This window comes from Geotrypetes seraphini, chromosome 9 (assembly GCF_902459505.1).
Source record: "Geotrypetes seraphini chromosome 9, aGeoSer1.1, whole genome shotgun sequence".
NCBI lineage: Eukaryota > Metazoa > Chordata > Amphibia > Gymnophiona > Dermophiidae > Geotrypetes > Geotrypetes seraphini.
This window is the reverse complement of record NC_047092.1, coordinates 135448839-135464528: the sequence shown is the minus strand read 5'-3', so window position 1 is coordinate 135464528 and position 15690 is coordinate 135448839. Positions and strand designations below refer to the sequence as shown.

General features: G+C 39.5%; 1 protein-coding gene across 3 annotated transcripts in view; it reads left to right on the top strand.

Moving 5' to 3' along the window:
* Positions 1 to 8147, top strand: part of PIK3CB (phosphatidylinositol-4,5-bisphosphate 3-kinase catalytic subunit beta) — a 596095-nt gene extending 587948 nt beyond the window's left edge. For all 3 annotated transcript variants that reach the window (XM_033957959.1, XM_033957960.1, XM_033957961.1), the window contains 2 exons: positions 2171 to 2303; positions 6721 to 8147. In XM_033957959.1, the coding sequence (XP_033813850.1) occupies positions 2171 to 2303; positions 6721 to 6858 (271 nt within the window). In that variant the 3' untranslated portion in view covers positions 6859 to 8147. The remainder of the gene's footprint in view (positions 1 to 2170; positions 2304 to 6720) is intronic.
* Positions 8148 to 15690: the final 7543 nt, after the last annotated feature.

Here is a 15690-nt window from a genome sequence, read left to right as displayed (position 1 = left end):
CACTAAGTTTTACAGGATCGATATGGTAGCCAAGCAGGATGCTGCTTTTGGTGCCTCTGTTTTGGCAGCAGGCTCACCTTGATTTTTCGGGACTGATGTATTACGTCCCAGTTGTCCCAGAATAAAGTGGGAATGAAAGATTAGGTTCTTACCTTTGCTAATCTTCTTTCTTGTAAATCCACACTTTATTCCGGGAACATGCCCTATGCTTTGCTGATTCGCCGATTGTCTGCCTTTCCAAGTACTGGAAAGCTGGATTTCTGTTTTCTGACCAATCTGTATAAGGGTGCATCAGAATGGGTTTAGCACTCAGTTTGGGGGGTCCCTAGTTAGGGAGTCCCCTTCTGACAGTGCAGGCTGGGTCTCCTTATAGCATTGTTTCTTGTCATTCCAGTTTATAATGTTTATTAACCTGGTTCAATTATGTTTAATTGCTGCTGTTTTGCATTTCTCGACATGAGCAGATTAGACTTATTTGTCGGGGATTGTCCCTGTAGCCCTCTCTCTCTCATTTTTGCCCTCTTCAGATGTTCCTAGCTGTTTTATGACTAACTGCTTCCTGAGAGGCCAGTGCTGAGGTGAGAGAGATGGAGCTTAAGTCTTTGGAATTTGAGGCTTCCTACAAAGTCCTGGAGGTAGACAGAATTAACCCAATCGTCCCGGAATAAGTTGTGAATTTACAAAAAAGAAGATTAGTAAAGGTAAGAACCTAATCTTTTGTTGTTTCCTTAATTCTTTCAGAGTAGCACACAATGGAATTTGTATTACTGTTTTACTGCAGCATGAGGAACATCCCATGTAGACATCACAGTTGTTCAAGGGAAATATGTAAAGGAATGAATGAACTCGGATGTCTTCATATCATTGATGGTTATTAAAGAGGGCAATAATGACCACTCTTCCTTAATGTAAGATGATTTTAGCTGTCAGCTCAGGTCACAATACATTCCAGATAGCCCCCAGTGACTGAAAATAATTAATTTAACTATTAACACACACACAGAGGTTATTTAAGCATCCACTGGAAGAGAGCTTCATCTCACTTAGGGCTCCTTTTACTAATCCTGCAGAAGAGCTTCTTACCGTGGGCTGGCGAGGTAAATGCGGTAATTTTTTTCAGGCATATCGGGGCAGAGAATGGGTGTGGGAAACACCATTCAACTAGCTTGCTGACATTACCAGCATGTTACTGATTAGCATATCCCTAATGTGGGAGCTTTTAGTGTTTCCCAAATAGGAGGCAGTAAGTGCTCCTACGTTAATTATTTTTTTAATGGCTGCACCAGAAATACAACAAATAAGTAGAAAAATGCATGTTTTATAAGCTTACTGCTCAGAGAGGCCCATTTGTTAAGGGTGTACTAAGCCCATTAGAATGTTAAGCTTTTATCAGGGAAGGAATAGAAACAAAGATGAAAATGTCATAATACCTTTGTATCGCTCAATGGTACAGCCGCACCTCAAGTATTGTGTGCAGTTCTGGTCTCCGTATCTCAAAAAATATATAATGGAATTAGAAAAGGTACAGAGAAGGGTGCCAAAAATGATAAAAGGGATGGGTCACCTTCCCTATGAGAGGCTAAAGTGGCTAGGGTTCTTCAGCTTGGAGATGACTAAGGGATGATATGATAGAGGTCTATAAAATATTGAGTAGAATAGAAAAGGTAGATGTGAATCGCTTGTTCATTCTTTCCAAAAATACTAAGACTAGGGGACATGTAGTGAAGCTACTAAATAGTAGATTTAAAACAAACTGTAGAAAATATTTCTTCACACAACTTGTAATTAAACTCTGGAATTTGTTGCCAGAGAATATGGTAAAATCAGTTAGTGGGGTTTTAAAAAGGTTTGGATAATTTCCTAAAAGAGAAGTCCATAGGCCATTATTGAGATGGCTTGGGAAAATCCACTGCATATTCCTAGAATAAGCAGCATAGAATCTGTTTTACTACTTGGGATCTAGCTAGGTGCTTGGGACCTGGATTGGCCATTGTTGGAAACAGGATACTGGGCTTGATGGACCTTTGGTCTGTCCCAGTATGGCAATTCTTATGTTATTATGCATCTTAGTAAAGGTGCACCTTAGTGAATTAACTTCATGCACATCTTGGAATAAATTCTAGATAAGTGTTCTGTTGACAAAAGTAACAGTTTTATCCTGGGGATTAAGGTTTCGACAGTGCTGTGAAGATGCTTACTTAATTTTACGACGAAATGGGAACCTGTTCATCACTCTTTTTGCACTGATGCTGACTGCAGGACTGCCTGAACTCACTTCTGTTAAGGATATCCAGTATCTCAAGGTACAAACCATATTTGCAATTCTTATTTCCCAGGTTCTGTTTTTTTAATACATTAATATAAACTGAAAATCTACAGCACTGAAAGATAGGAAATTGCTTGCAATTAGCAAATATGAATTTGTATTGATTTTTCATCCTCATTTTCCAAATGCTTGGCTTGTTGGGATTTTTTTTTTTTAAATGAGACTCAAAGTAGGAAAAATTGCTGGTACTAAATTAAAGTATTAGAGGATACATAATATTTTTCAAATCCTTTCAAGGTGTTCAGTATAATATTACATTACATTACATTAGTGATTTCTATTCCGCCTTTACCTTGCGGTATTCTGGGTCAGTATGTCCTAGGGTACTTATCATATTACCCACATTCATTCAGGCATCCTTCCCTGTAAGCTGAGTGGGGGTCTTCCACCTACAGACCTGTCAGTGGGTGTTGTTAAAAGTGAGGGTCATGCAAGGTCTGCAGGACTCCAGGGAATCTGCCCATCCCTAGTAATTGAAAACACAGTTTTGAAACACCACTGCCTACTGGCAGCAATGCAGTTGGAAGACTTCCGCTCAGCTTAGAGGGAAGTGGTCACAGTTTCTTTCCTTCAGACAATATGCCTGGACATGTCTGTGTAAAGGTGTCTCCTTTTTAGCACATAGAACACTGAGATTTGTATAAGCTGTACCACAGGTCTTCTTTTTTTAAAATTTTTTTTATTTATAAGATTTTCAATTTTAAATGCAAGCATTACTTTTGCACAATGCCACAGATCCTGAAATTATATTCAATAAAACTTATAAAGGAAACATCGTACCACAGGTCTTATACAATCAAGCTTTGTAATATAGTAGTTAGGTTTTGGCAGGGATTTTACTTCTACAGTACCCCCTTTTTAAGATGTATGGCATTCCAGGACACCAGGCATCTTAAAACACTGGTTGAGTTGGTTGCATATGTATGTTTAGTGTCTGACACAGTAGAACTTGCAAAAATGCAACAGAGCATTTAAAGTGAACAAATAATAAATATATGCACATACATGCTATAGCTGAACATAAAAAGAAAAGCAGTGATAGTAATAAATCAGTAATGCAGACAAACAAATTACAGATATTAAGAGGGAAATTTTAAAACCGGCGCCAAATTTAATTGAAGAACGCCATTAGAAATGGCAAAAAAGGCGAGGTTGAAGCGCCTACCTGTGCTTAAATATAAGGTGCTGGAATTGTGCCTATGTAGGTGCTTTAGGCCGCCAAATGCCGAAGAAGGCATGGACAATGCCAGAAGGCGGCCTAAAGCACCTACGTAGGTGTGATTCATACAAAGATAGGTGCCAGAAATGTTGACCCAGAAAATTCTGGCCTACATTTCTTGTGCCTATCTTTCCCGTAGGTGCGATTCTGAAACCAGTGCCAATGCGTGATTGATACATGATCGGCGATGGTTACAGAACCGGCCCTGAATGCACACATATAATAATTTAAGTTGCCTTTCATCACTGGGAGAAAGTGACTAGCGGTGTTCCCCAGGGCTCGGTACTTGGGCCCATCTTATTTAATATTTTCATCAGTAACCTAGAAGAAGGAACATCCAGTGAGATCATCAAGTTTGCAGAAGACACAAAGCTATGCCAGGCAATCAGATCGCAGAAGGATAGCGAGAAACTACAGAGTGACTTGTGTCAGTTAGAGAAATGGCAGATGAAGTTTAATGTAGGAAAAGTGCAAAGTAATGCATTTAGGCTGAAAAAACAAGGAACACGAGTATAGAATGTCAGGTGCAACTCTGGTTAAGAGCAAACAAGAAAAGGACCTGGGCGTGCTGATAGACAGGACCCTGAAACCGTCGGCACAATGCAAATAGAATGTTAGGCATGATAAAGAAAGGAATCACGAGTAGATCGGAGAAAGTTATAATGCCACTTTATAGGGCAATGGTCAGACCACACCTGGAATACCGTGTCCAACATTGGTCTCCCAACCTAACGAAGGATATAAAACTGCTGGAGAGGGTGCAGAGACGAGCAACGAAGCTAATAAAAAGTATGGAGAACTTGGAATATGAGGAACAAATTAAGAGACTGGGATTGTTCTCCCTTGAGAAAAGGAGACTGCGAGGGGATATGATCGAGACTTTCAAAATACTGAAAGGAATCGACAAAATAGAGCAGGAAAAAAAATTATTTACAATGTCCAATGTGACAAGGACAAGAGGACATGGACTGAAGCTAAGGGGGGACAAGTCCAGGACAAATATCAGGAAGTTCTGCTTCACGCAACGAGTGGTGGACACCTGGAATGCTCTCCCAGAGAAGGTTATTGCGGAATCCACCGTTCTAGGATTTAAAAGCAAACTAGATGCACATCTCCTTATGAGAGGCATAGAGGGAAATGGGTGACTAAAATTACGCCAGGTGTACACCTGGCTGGGCCTCCGCGTGTGCGGATCACTGGACTTGATGAACCGAAGGTCTGATCCGGAGATGGCAGTTCTTATGTTCTTATGTACATTAAGCTCTTGTAAACCGTGCCGAGCAACATAATTATGGAGAGGATGCAGTATATAAACTTAAGGTTTAGTTTATCCCAGAGTGAGCCATCTGTGTTTGGAGGCTCAGAATCTTAGGCTGAGGCTGCTTTGGACTAAAAAGATGATCAACAATGTTCAGGCTGTTTAAGCTGTCGGGTCTGTTAGAGATTGTCACAGGGGATTTGCAGGAGTTAGAGCCTCCACATTATGCTGCTGCTCAATCTAGTGATGAGTGATTCTAAAGCTCAGACCACTTACTTCTTGTCTTCAAAACAAGCTTTCATCGACAGACTATTGATCCCTCATACAACCTCGCGCCCACTACGATCTTCCCACCAAACTCTTCTTTCAGTTCTTTTGCTTTGCCATATATTCTATGACACAACCCGCAAGACAATTTTTTTTGTGGTATCCCCGACAATATGGAATGCACTTCCATGTCATATCAGGAATGATGACACAAAAATTCCTTCAAATATAAAGAGAGTAGAATTATTGGAGTGTCCGAGTTTAGCTACACGCTAAAGAGTGGCCCGAGGATGTTTCACAGTGAATACGCATTTGGGTTTAATTGAAGACAACTCGGATTGTGAAGCTATGTGCCTATCCATGAGTTCTGAAAACTGATGGCTCTCTTTTTTCACACAAAAAATTTAAATTTGTAACTTGGATATAGTACATTTTGACTTTACACTAGAGATTTTCCTGTGACACTCCAATAATTCTACTCTCTTTATATTTGAAGGAATTTTTGTCTCATCTGTTTTTGGATATTCTTTCATAGTTGGTTTATTTGTGGTTTAAAATATCAGGAATGAAACATCCTTATTGATATAAGCAAATCTAAAGACTTTTCTGTTTAAGGATGCCTTTGCCTCTTAAAAAGTTCCCTTCCGTTGGCAGTGCAGTATATTACTCTTACCCTTTCCCAATGTGTCAGGCCTCTATATTTCTTTTTCTTAACATTGTAATTTTTCCCTATCCTTCCTTTATATATCCTGTCTTTATGTTCTTGTAACGGAATATTTCAGTATTATGTATTTTTATTTTTTCCCCTTTAGTTTTAACCTTGTTTTTTCTATTGTAAACCACCTAGACATAATGATGGGCGGGATATCAAATATATAATAAACTTGAAACTTCCTTTACATCCTAATGTCATGCTACTTCCCAAGGAGCAGTGAGAGAATTCCGAGGGGCCCTTGAGAGTAGCTAAGGCTATGTTCTAGCTGTATCTGATGGCTTTGGAGTTCCAGCAATTTTTTTGTTACAGCCAAGGTGGACTCCTTGGTAGCGCAGGTTACTAAACGGACTCCTGCCCAGTGAGATAGGAGTGATACTCAAAGATGTGCAGGTTCGTAGATTGTATTCTGTCCTAAAAAAGACAATTTGAGACCTTAGCGTTAGGACTGCATGCAGCAGCTACAGCGATGCATGCTCTGCTCTTACCAGATTACATTGGGCTCCCTTATTGGTTGATGATGCTTACCCTCAGTTAGTATTTGAGGGAGTAGATGCATGAATGACCTGGAAGCCTTCCCTGATATCGGAGGAAGCTCCCTCTGATGTCAGAGGGAAGGCTTCCAGGTCAGCTGCAGGTCGTGTGTAGGAGCCACTGCCCGCAGTTTATACCGCCGTATTAAAAATTCAAAGCAGTTTTACATAATATAAAAACAAAGTATAATCAAGACTGTTCTGAATCAAACAAATGAGAACATTCTCAGCGTTAAGGAAAGGAGGATAAAGTTGATTAGGTGAAGTACACAGAGTAATTAGGCTTTATAATCATCAGTAGTAATAATTTGTGTCACCCTGTAAAACAATTTCACATAATGCTTATTGGTTCACTTTTTAATGTAAGTAAATGGTTTTAAATTAATTTTGCTTTTTAATGTTTAGGATTCACTTGCATTAGGAAAGACAGAAGATGAAGCACTCAAACAATTTCGGCAGAAATTTGATGAGGCACTTCGTGAAAGTTGGACTACTAAAGTGAACTGGATGGCTCACACTATGCGAAAAGACTACAGGTCCTAGGTTGTATCTTTGCACTGAATTAAATATATTCGCCTTGAGAAAAGGACATAAATCATTTAAAAGGCGAAAAGGGAATTTTGGTCAATAAACTGCTAACCATCAAAATAATCTGAAGAATAATTGCACTCAGTATCCTCCCCTGTAAATCTCTATTCACCATGGATAATCAGTTCCTGCTTTCTTTGCACGCCAAGAACTACTGATGAACTCTTTATTTTTAATAGGTACTTAAGGAAGTAAAGTAAATTATTTTTGTTATGTTGTTATGTTCGTCTCATCTTAAACTTCTGAGGTCTTTCATAAGAAAAAAATGATTGTTCTACGCTCAGAACCAGGAATATAGAACTTGCAAGTGAAAAAGTTAATTTTTTATATGAATTCTGCTGTAAGACTTCAGACAGTTTTCTGTTTCCAGTGGAACATCATTGCACAGCTGTAAACATATTCATTCATTGTAAATATTTGTTGGTGAAATAGTAAAGACACTTTTGCTAAATGCCTCCTCCTGCTTTGAAGACTGTATGTTTTCATATTATTGTTGACAGCAATTCTTTGTGAGAAGTGAATCCCATCATTTAATTTCACTTCACCTATCTTGCCGGACTTTGAGGTCTACAGAGGAATAATATTTGGCTTTAAGTGCTGCAGGTGCTGTCAGTTTGAAGAAACGGTGGCAGTTCATTTTGCTGGGACATCTAGTCTTCCATCTACATGCACAGGGGTTATGATAGGACCTGCCAATTTTGCCTGAATTGTATATATGTTTTTGTATGATGGAAGGTGCAGGTTAGTATGGCAGTGTGCATACCAAAAAGTTGACAATAGTACAAAATATTTATAGGGAGTAAAATTAAACTTCAAATTCAGTATTTAAAAGAAAATGCCAGTGCCAGTCTTGTTCACCCTGCTGTATTTATTTAAAACCTATGTGAACATTTACAGTATACGTGTTGGTTTCAGACTGCCAAAAGGAAAATGAAATTTTATTTTCATTTGCAAAGTACCAGACTAAAAGGTGCTAAGCAAAGACTGATTTTAAATGTGTGCAATAGGAGCTGTTTTTCACTGTAACTTGGACCACTTCTGAATGTCAGCAAGACAAACCTTAACTACTGCTTGTTTTTTAAAAGAACATTGCTGCCTCTTAATTCTTGTTCGCATTGGGAAGACTTTTAAAAATAATAAATAGATATTTCTTCTTTTATGTAACTATACCATTAAAGATTGTCTTACTTTGTTCATAAAATGGATTTGTTGTACTTTTTGAAAATAAAAGGCTTCTAACTTGTCCAAATATAAAATTTTATATGGGAGGCAGGAGAGTTCTTTTTCATTGTTAAGACTGGTACAGCCTAAGGTTTCTGTGTCCTCAGAAAACAGAATTCTGACAAGAACAACCTTTGCCTACCAGAGACGTAGATTGTCAGGTAATTGGAAATTGTGGGAAAACAATAACTATACTGATTAAAAGGAAAATAATGTACTTTTCAAGCCTTTCTTTCATAGTAATGGTATTGTTCATAATCTTGAGTGTTCAGATGAGTGGACTAGCAGCCTAATGGTTAGTGCAGTGAGCTGAGAGCTATGGAAGCCTGTTCAAATCCCACTGTGGCAACTTGTGATCTTAAGGCAATTTTACCTCTGGTACAAACTTCTGTGAGCCCTCTAGGGACAGAAAAAAACACCTGAATGTACACTTCTTTGATCACAGGAAATACGTAAATAGGAAAAATAAATAAAGAGATTATTTGTAATTGCAATAATGCAACACTGTTGGATTATTTGAAATATCTGTTTTCCCAGAAAGAATATGTGAATTTTAAGTACTACATGATATTTGTCTAATATTACAGGTTTTGCATATTCTTTCATGAGAATAAAGCTTATTCCAGAGCCAGGCTATATATGAGATGTACTGACTGACTAGAGTTTATCAGTTTCATTGCTTGTCATGGAAATGTACTCATTCTAGTGCTTACTAATATTTGTCTAATATATTTTACAAATGCATAAAATAGAAACTGATGCTGTTTCATGGAGTTTACAATATAGATGGGCCAAGATCAGGAAGCATCAATGTTTTTGGATTTAACAAGTAGTTATAGTGAGTTGTATCTCTTAAGCAGGACATGGCCAGAGATGGAGCACCATGAAAGAGTTCAGGAGAGCCAAGATAGAATGAAGCCATCGAATCAAGCAATGACAGCGTATCATAACTTCGTATTATCTGCAAATTTAATCACCTCACTCGTCGTACCAATTTCCAGATCGTTTATAAATATGTTGAAGAGTCCAAGCACCGAACCCTGCAGCACTCCACTTGTGATGCTTTTCCAGTCCGAGTATTGTCCATTTACCCCTACTCTCAGTTTTCTGTCTGCTAGCCAGTTTTTAATCCACGTGAGTATTTCACCCTCGATTCCATAACTCACAATTTTTTGAAGTAGTCGTTCATGCAGGCTTGTTGAAAGCCTTCTGAAAATTCAGATATACAATGTCGACTGGGTCACCCTTGTCTATCTGCCTCGAAGAAGTGCAGCAAGTTCGTCAAGCAAAATCTTCCTCAGATTGTGTCCATCAAGGTGATCAATGATGCAGTCATTTATCAGCGCCTCTACCATCTTTCCCAGTACCGAGGTCAGACTCACCAGTCTGTAGTTTCCCAGATCTCCCCTCGAACCTTTCTTAAAGATTGGCATAACTTTCGCTACTTTCCAGTCTTCTGGAATCCTTCCTGATTTGATCGACCATCGGATGGATGCCATCCGGTCCTGGGGATTTATCATTTTTAAGCCTGTCAATCTGCCTGCATACCTCTTCTAGACTGACCGTCAGCCCTGTCAGTTTCCCATCTTCGTTTCCTGCGTATAGCCTGTTGGCTTCCAGTATGTTGTGTATATCCTCTTCGGTAAATACAGATGCAAAAAATGTGCAAATCTATCCCATGCATATTCATTTGAGATATCCTAAAAACTTGATTGGCTAGGTGTGTCCCTAGTTAATAATTAGTTTTAAGCATGAATAATCTCCAAACTGTTTTCATGCAACTGGGTATTCTTTAATAATAAATATAAAACATGTAGTGTTACAGAATTATTGATTTTCATTGCACATGAAGAAAAGTTTCAAATTACACTCAGCTTTGTTATACAGAATAACTACAGACTGGATGGGGGTAATGATCTCTGCCTTCTACTGTACTGTAACTGGGTCTAACTCTGGATCATGGTAAATCAGCCCTGCACAACTTATGGCCCGCAACGGCTCTCACGGCAGCCCGCGCCTGGTATGGCTCTCACTCCGCTCTCTTGTCTGTGGGAGTTCATCTACCACACCAGCGCCTCCCACTGACAGGAACCAGCCCCGAAGCTTTCCAGCGACTACATTTTACTCCCTCTGCCGCAACCTCCTTTTTTCAGCAGGGCGGGACGCATCACATGGAAAGAAGCTGCGGCAGAGGGAGTGGAACGTTGGAGAAGCAAAGTTTCAGGTATTGTTGGAAATTTCAGAGACAGGTTTGTAGGTAGGATGCGGAGATAAAGCGTTTGAGAATGAGGGAAAGAAGTCGGGCTGCGGATGGGGAGACTGGGGAGAATGGAAGAAAGATGAAGAGATGCCAGGCCTTGGGGAGGGGGAAGACAGAAAAAGAGACAGAAAGACCTGAAACAAAGGGGAGGCAGAAGAGAGGGGGCAAATGTTGGACTTGGGAGGGTGTCTAGAAGGAAGAGAGAGAAAGAGACTGCAGAGAGGTGGAAAGATTCTGGACCAAGGAGGGAGAGAGAGAGGCAGAGAAAAACCTGGAAGAAAGGAGAACAAATGCTGGACAAGGGGGGATATAAACAGAAGAAAGACAGAGAAAGAGAGAGGCCTGGACCAAACAGGAAAGACAGGAGGCAGATGCTGGACTATGGGAGGTGCAGACAGAGGGGGAGAGACCTTGAGGAAGAACAGAGAAATGCAAGATCATAACAGAGGAGGGGAGAGAGAGGGAGAACTGACACTGGATCTGGGGAGGGTAAGCAGATAGAGACCTGGACCCAAAGGGGACGGGACTGGATTGTGAAACAAATGTTGGATGCATAATCAGAAGGAAGTCCAACCAGAAACTAATTAAATCACTTGGCAACAAAGGTAGGAAAATTATTTTATTTTCAATTTAGTGATTGAAATGTGTCAGTTTTGAGAATTTATATCTGCTAGGTGTGTATGAAAAATGAAAGGAAAAAATTGCATTACAATTAGTAAAGGGGGCAGGATCTAGGGCAGAGCTTGGGTGGGTTTAGGGCGGAGCTTGGGAGGTCTGTGATTGGGGGTACTTAGCTTTAAGTAGTTGAGAAACACTGCTTTAGGCAATCAGCCGCCGCCAGTGCCTCTCCTTCTCTCCAGCCCTCTTCCCTGCTGGCACCCCTACTGGCATCTCAGGGCCCATCTGGAAGGCCTCTGCACATGAGTGGCTGTCAACATGATGATATCACGCATGCGCGTGATGTCATCACGGCAACGTCCGCGCGCTTCCAGGTTCCTTGAGCCGTGGCCACTACCTGTGACCCTCAGTACATTTTCCGACTTCGTTTCGACCCCAGGTCATTTTTGAGTTGTGCAGGCCTGTGGTAAAGAAAATATTGGCATCATTTCATTCTTTGGTTGTCTGAACAAATTTTAATCCTTCTTTGTTTAGCCCTGAGTTCATCAGCTATCCTTATTTCACATCTTTTTTATTTTGAAGATTTTATTCTATTCTCTGTTTTTATTGGTCACCCACTCTCTGGAAAAAAAAAAGGTTGTGAGTGACATAGAAACTAAGTGACATCCATACAAACTAAGAATGCTATTCTGTGAGACATTATAAGACATTAAAAATATGAATTTCAGCGTGAGTCAATTAGATATTCTAATTTCAGCATGAGCAGCTATACAAGATACTGACAGTTTAAGCCATTTTCCTGCCTAATTAACACATCTTAAAAAGCAATTAGCCTATGAACTAGGGACTGATAACTTGATTTGACAACACCTTAGCTCAGGGATGAGCAACTCCGGTCTTCGAGGGCCGGAATCTAGTCGGGTTCTCAGGATTTCCCCAATGAATATGCATTGAAAGCAGTGCATGCAAATAGATCTCATGCATATTCATTGGGGAAATCCTGAAAACCCAACTAGATTCCGGCCCTCAAGGACCAGAGTTGCCCACCCCTGCCTTAGCTGATGATGTTGATAACTTTGTGTGCATGGTTAAACAGTGACAGCACAGTGGTTCATACTTAACTATTATTCAACAGAAGCATAACAAAACAAGCAGATTAATTAGTATAATAACAATAAAGTCAGTATTCCTTGCAAGGAGGGGTAGTGCCCTTCTAAGGAAACACACACACCTTCATTTATATATACTTTATTCAGGTACAGTAGGTAGGTATATAACTTGGCTTGAGCTAAAACTGGAAAGGCATGAGTTAAATCATGCTTTCCAAGTTCAGTCCTTGAGGGCAATAAATAGGCCATATTTTTTAAGGTATCACTAATGAATATGCATGAGAGAGATTTAAATACCCATTTCCTCCATTATAGCAAATCTATTTCATGCATATTCATCAAATATCTCCTAAAAATATGGCCTGTTTATTGGACGGAACTCGTACAAGACAGTTAAATAAAAAAAAAATTTTGAGCGAGTTTTCTCAAATATTTGTCCATTTTAATTATGGATAATCTCCAAACTGTTTTCATGGAACTGGGTATACTTTAATGAATATAGAACTATAAAGTTATTAATTTTCATCACATATGAAGACAGGTTTCTTATCACATTCATCTTTGCTGTGCCTCATACACAAATATGAGCTTCCCCCCCCCTCAAAATATATGATTCAACCAATCTTGAATAATATACACCACTATTTTTGATATGCAGAATTTGAGAAGAGACTGTGTTGATTTAAGAATCCATTAACCACAAAAGGCTGTTGCAAGAAAAGTATGCAGTAACTCTTCTGTGTTACAGTTCTTGCACTCTGACTGCTTGTTCTGACAGTATTTTTGCTTTCCTCTGAAACGCTGCTCAAACTGAGTTGCAATTCTGAGATAACAAGTACAATATCTAACCAGAAAGCCCTGTGGACTCTTGATTGTTGCTGGATATCATTAATTTTACTTTGTGTTTTCACTGTGGTCTAACAAACTGTGGGCAACAAAATATCTGTCTGTATGCAAAGTATCACACCTTTTGCAAGTCACAATTTCACAGTTGGGGCACATCTTTCTTGAATGTGATTGTCTCATTGAGCACTTTTCTTCTTTCAGTGATTTGCTCTTCATGGAGCTGCTTCTCTGTAACTGTTTTTTCTTTTCTTCGGAACTCTGGTCCCTCTTCTGGAGACTATAACAAAATAATTAGGATATGAGAAGCATGTAATTTAGTTTTGCAGGGAGGCTGTTTAAATTTGAAATCAAATGTCTTTGTTGAAGGCACACAGCAGCTATCAGGTAACAAGACATAAGCTCATAGCCAATCTTAATTATGCTATCCTGGTATGCATTGCAAGTTGAATGCTATTTCTTTAGCGACTTTGTTTTATACCAGGGGTAGGGAACTCCGGTTCTTGAGAGCCGTATTCTAGTCGGGTTTTCAGGATTTCCCCAATAAATATGCATGAGATCTATTTACATGCTCTGCTTTCAATGCATATTCATTGGGGAAATCCTGAAAACCTGACTGGAATACGGCTCTCGAGGACTGGAGATCCCTACCCCTGTTTTATACCATTCCACAGACTGGAACTGAAGATTCCACTTCCAGACCTCACAATAGTTGTACTGCCATAGCAATCTACAAAGCATTTTACCCTTCCAGAAACCACAAGAGCTCCCTCCTCAAACTTTACATAACATATAATCAATCTACTTGTATCTAACTCTCTAACTCAACTGTATTGCACTTCAAACTGCTCCTCTGTAATTCTAATGACTGCTCAATGTTCCCCTCTATTGAATGATTACATCTCTCTGGTAACTACGCGTACCTCATAGTATGAGGGTGTTTCAAAAAGTAAACGCAAATTGAATATTTTGAAATGTATAATTCAATTAGAGATACAAATTATATGTCATTTTTCTACATCATCACACTCCTTTTCAACACACATCTCACTATTGCACTAACTTCTTTATTCCATAGAAAAAAATGTTTTTGGTTGTGCCTTCAGCCAGGAATGCACCACTTCTTTGACCTAGTCATTGCTGGCAAATCTTTGTCCTATCAAAGCAATCCTTCAAGGGTCAAACACATGATAATCAGAAGGAGCAAGATCAGCTCTATATGGAGGATGCTGTAAGATCTGAAATCTCAATCTCTGAATGGTGTTAAGAGTTGCAGTGACTGTGTGAGGGCACGCATTATCATACAGGAGAAGAATGCCTTTAGACAAAAGTCCTCTGCGACAGCTTTGTATTTTTGGCTTTAGCTCCTCCTCCAGCATTGCACTATATTAGGTACTATTCACTGTTTAACCTTTTTCCTGATAGTGTTCCAAAATTGGTCCATATCCAAGAAGAGAGTGAACAAGACTTTTCCAGCAAAGGGTTGAGACTTGAACTTCTTGATTGGAGGTGATGCCATTGTGAAGACTGACTCTTGCTTTCAGGCTCATAGAGGTTTTGTCCCCTCTAACGATACATGCCAAGAGGCCTTTTCCTTCATCGTTACACTGCACCAAAAAGGCTGTGGAAGTCTGCATATGAATTATCTTATGCTCATCAGTCAGCAATCTATGTACTCACCATGCACACAATTTGCAATACTTGAGAACCTCCGTGACAATGGTATGTTCAGATCCAAAACTGACATCCAATTCCCTGGCTAGAACTTTTAAAGAAATGTGCCTGTTTTCACAAATAATGGTGTCGGCAAGACCCACCTTCTCATCAGTGACAACTGTGCTGGGACAACCAGAGCATTCCACATCAGGGATTAATGTTTGCCCATTTTTAAATGCATATACTCACTCATACACTTCTCTTGCTAATGCAGGCATCGCCATATTGTTGCAATGTTCTATGAATTTCACAAGGTTTCACAAATTTGTTCCCGAAGGAATTCAATTTCCCCATCCTGTCCCCACAAGTTTTGTCACTGTCCTTGTCCCATTCCTGTAAGCTCTGCCTTAACTGCACAAGCCTTGAACACTTATGATTTTAAAGTGTTTGATGCTTGTGCAGTTGAGAATGGGGCAGGGACAGGAAAAGAACTCGCAGGGACGGGATGGGAAAATGAATTCATGTCATTCTCTAGTTTCACACTCTAACTACAAAAATCTGATGACTGCTCCCTGCTTCTCTACCATGCAAACAGCTAAGGGTGATGCCATTTTGTATATGGTGCCCTACTGATTAAGCATATCATGCCATCTATTGGGCAGTGTCAACACTTTCTCTAAGAATGTCTCTTCCCTGTGCAGTTATGTGAAATGCCTGGGGTATTCAATTCATGAAATACTGTCAATTTGCTGTTACTTTTTGAAACACCCTCATATACTGCTTACTTTATATTTCATTGTAACTCCTAAATGTAATGTAAACTTCTTGATTTGTAAGTCGCCTTGTACCTAGATAGGCATAGAGTGACCAAGAAATTGAAGATTAGTTTAGATTAGACAAGGCAGTGTGTTTAATAGGATATTAGTACTTCCTTCTCCTACGTTTTCTGCTATGTACTCTAGTCTTAATTATATGTAAACCGAGTTGAGCTCCACTAGGAGATGACCCAGTATATAAACCAAAGATTAGATCTAGGATGCTGAAGAAACGCAAGGCATTGATGCAGTTCTATTTAATGTA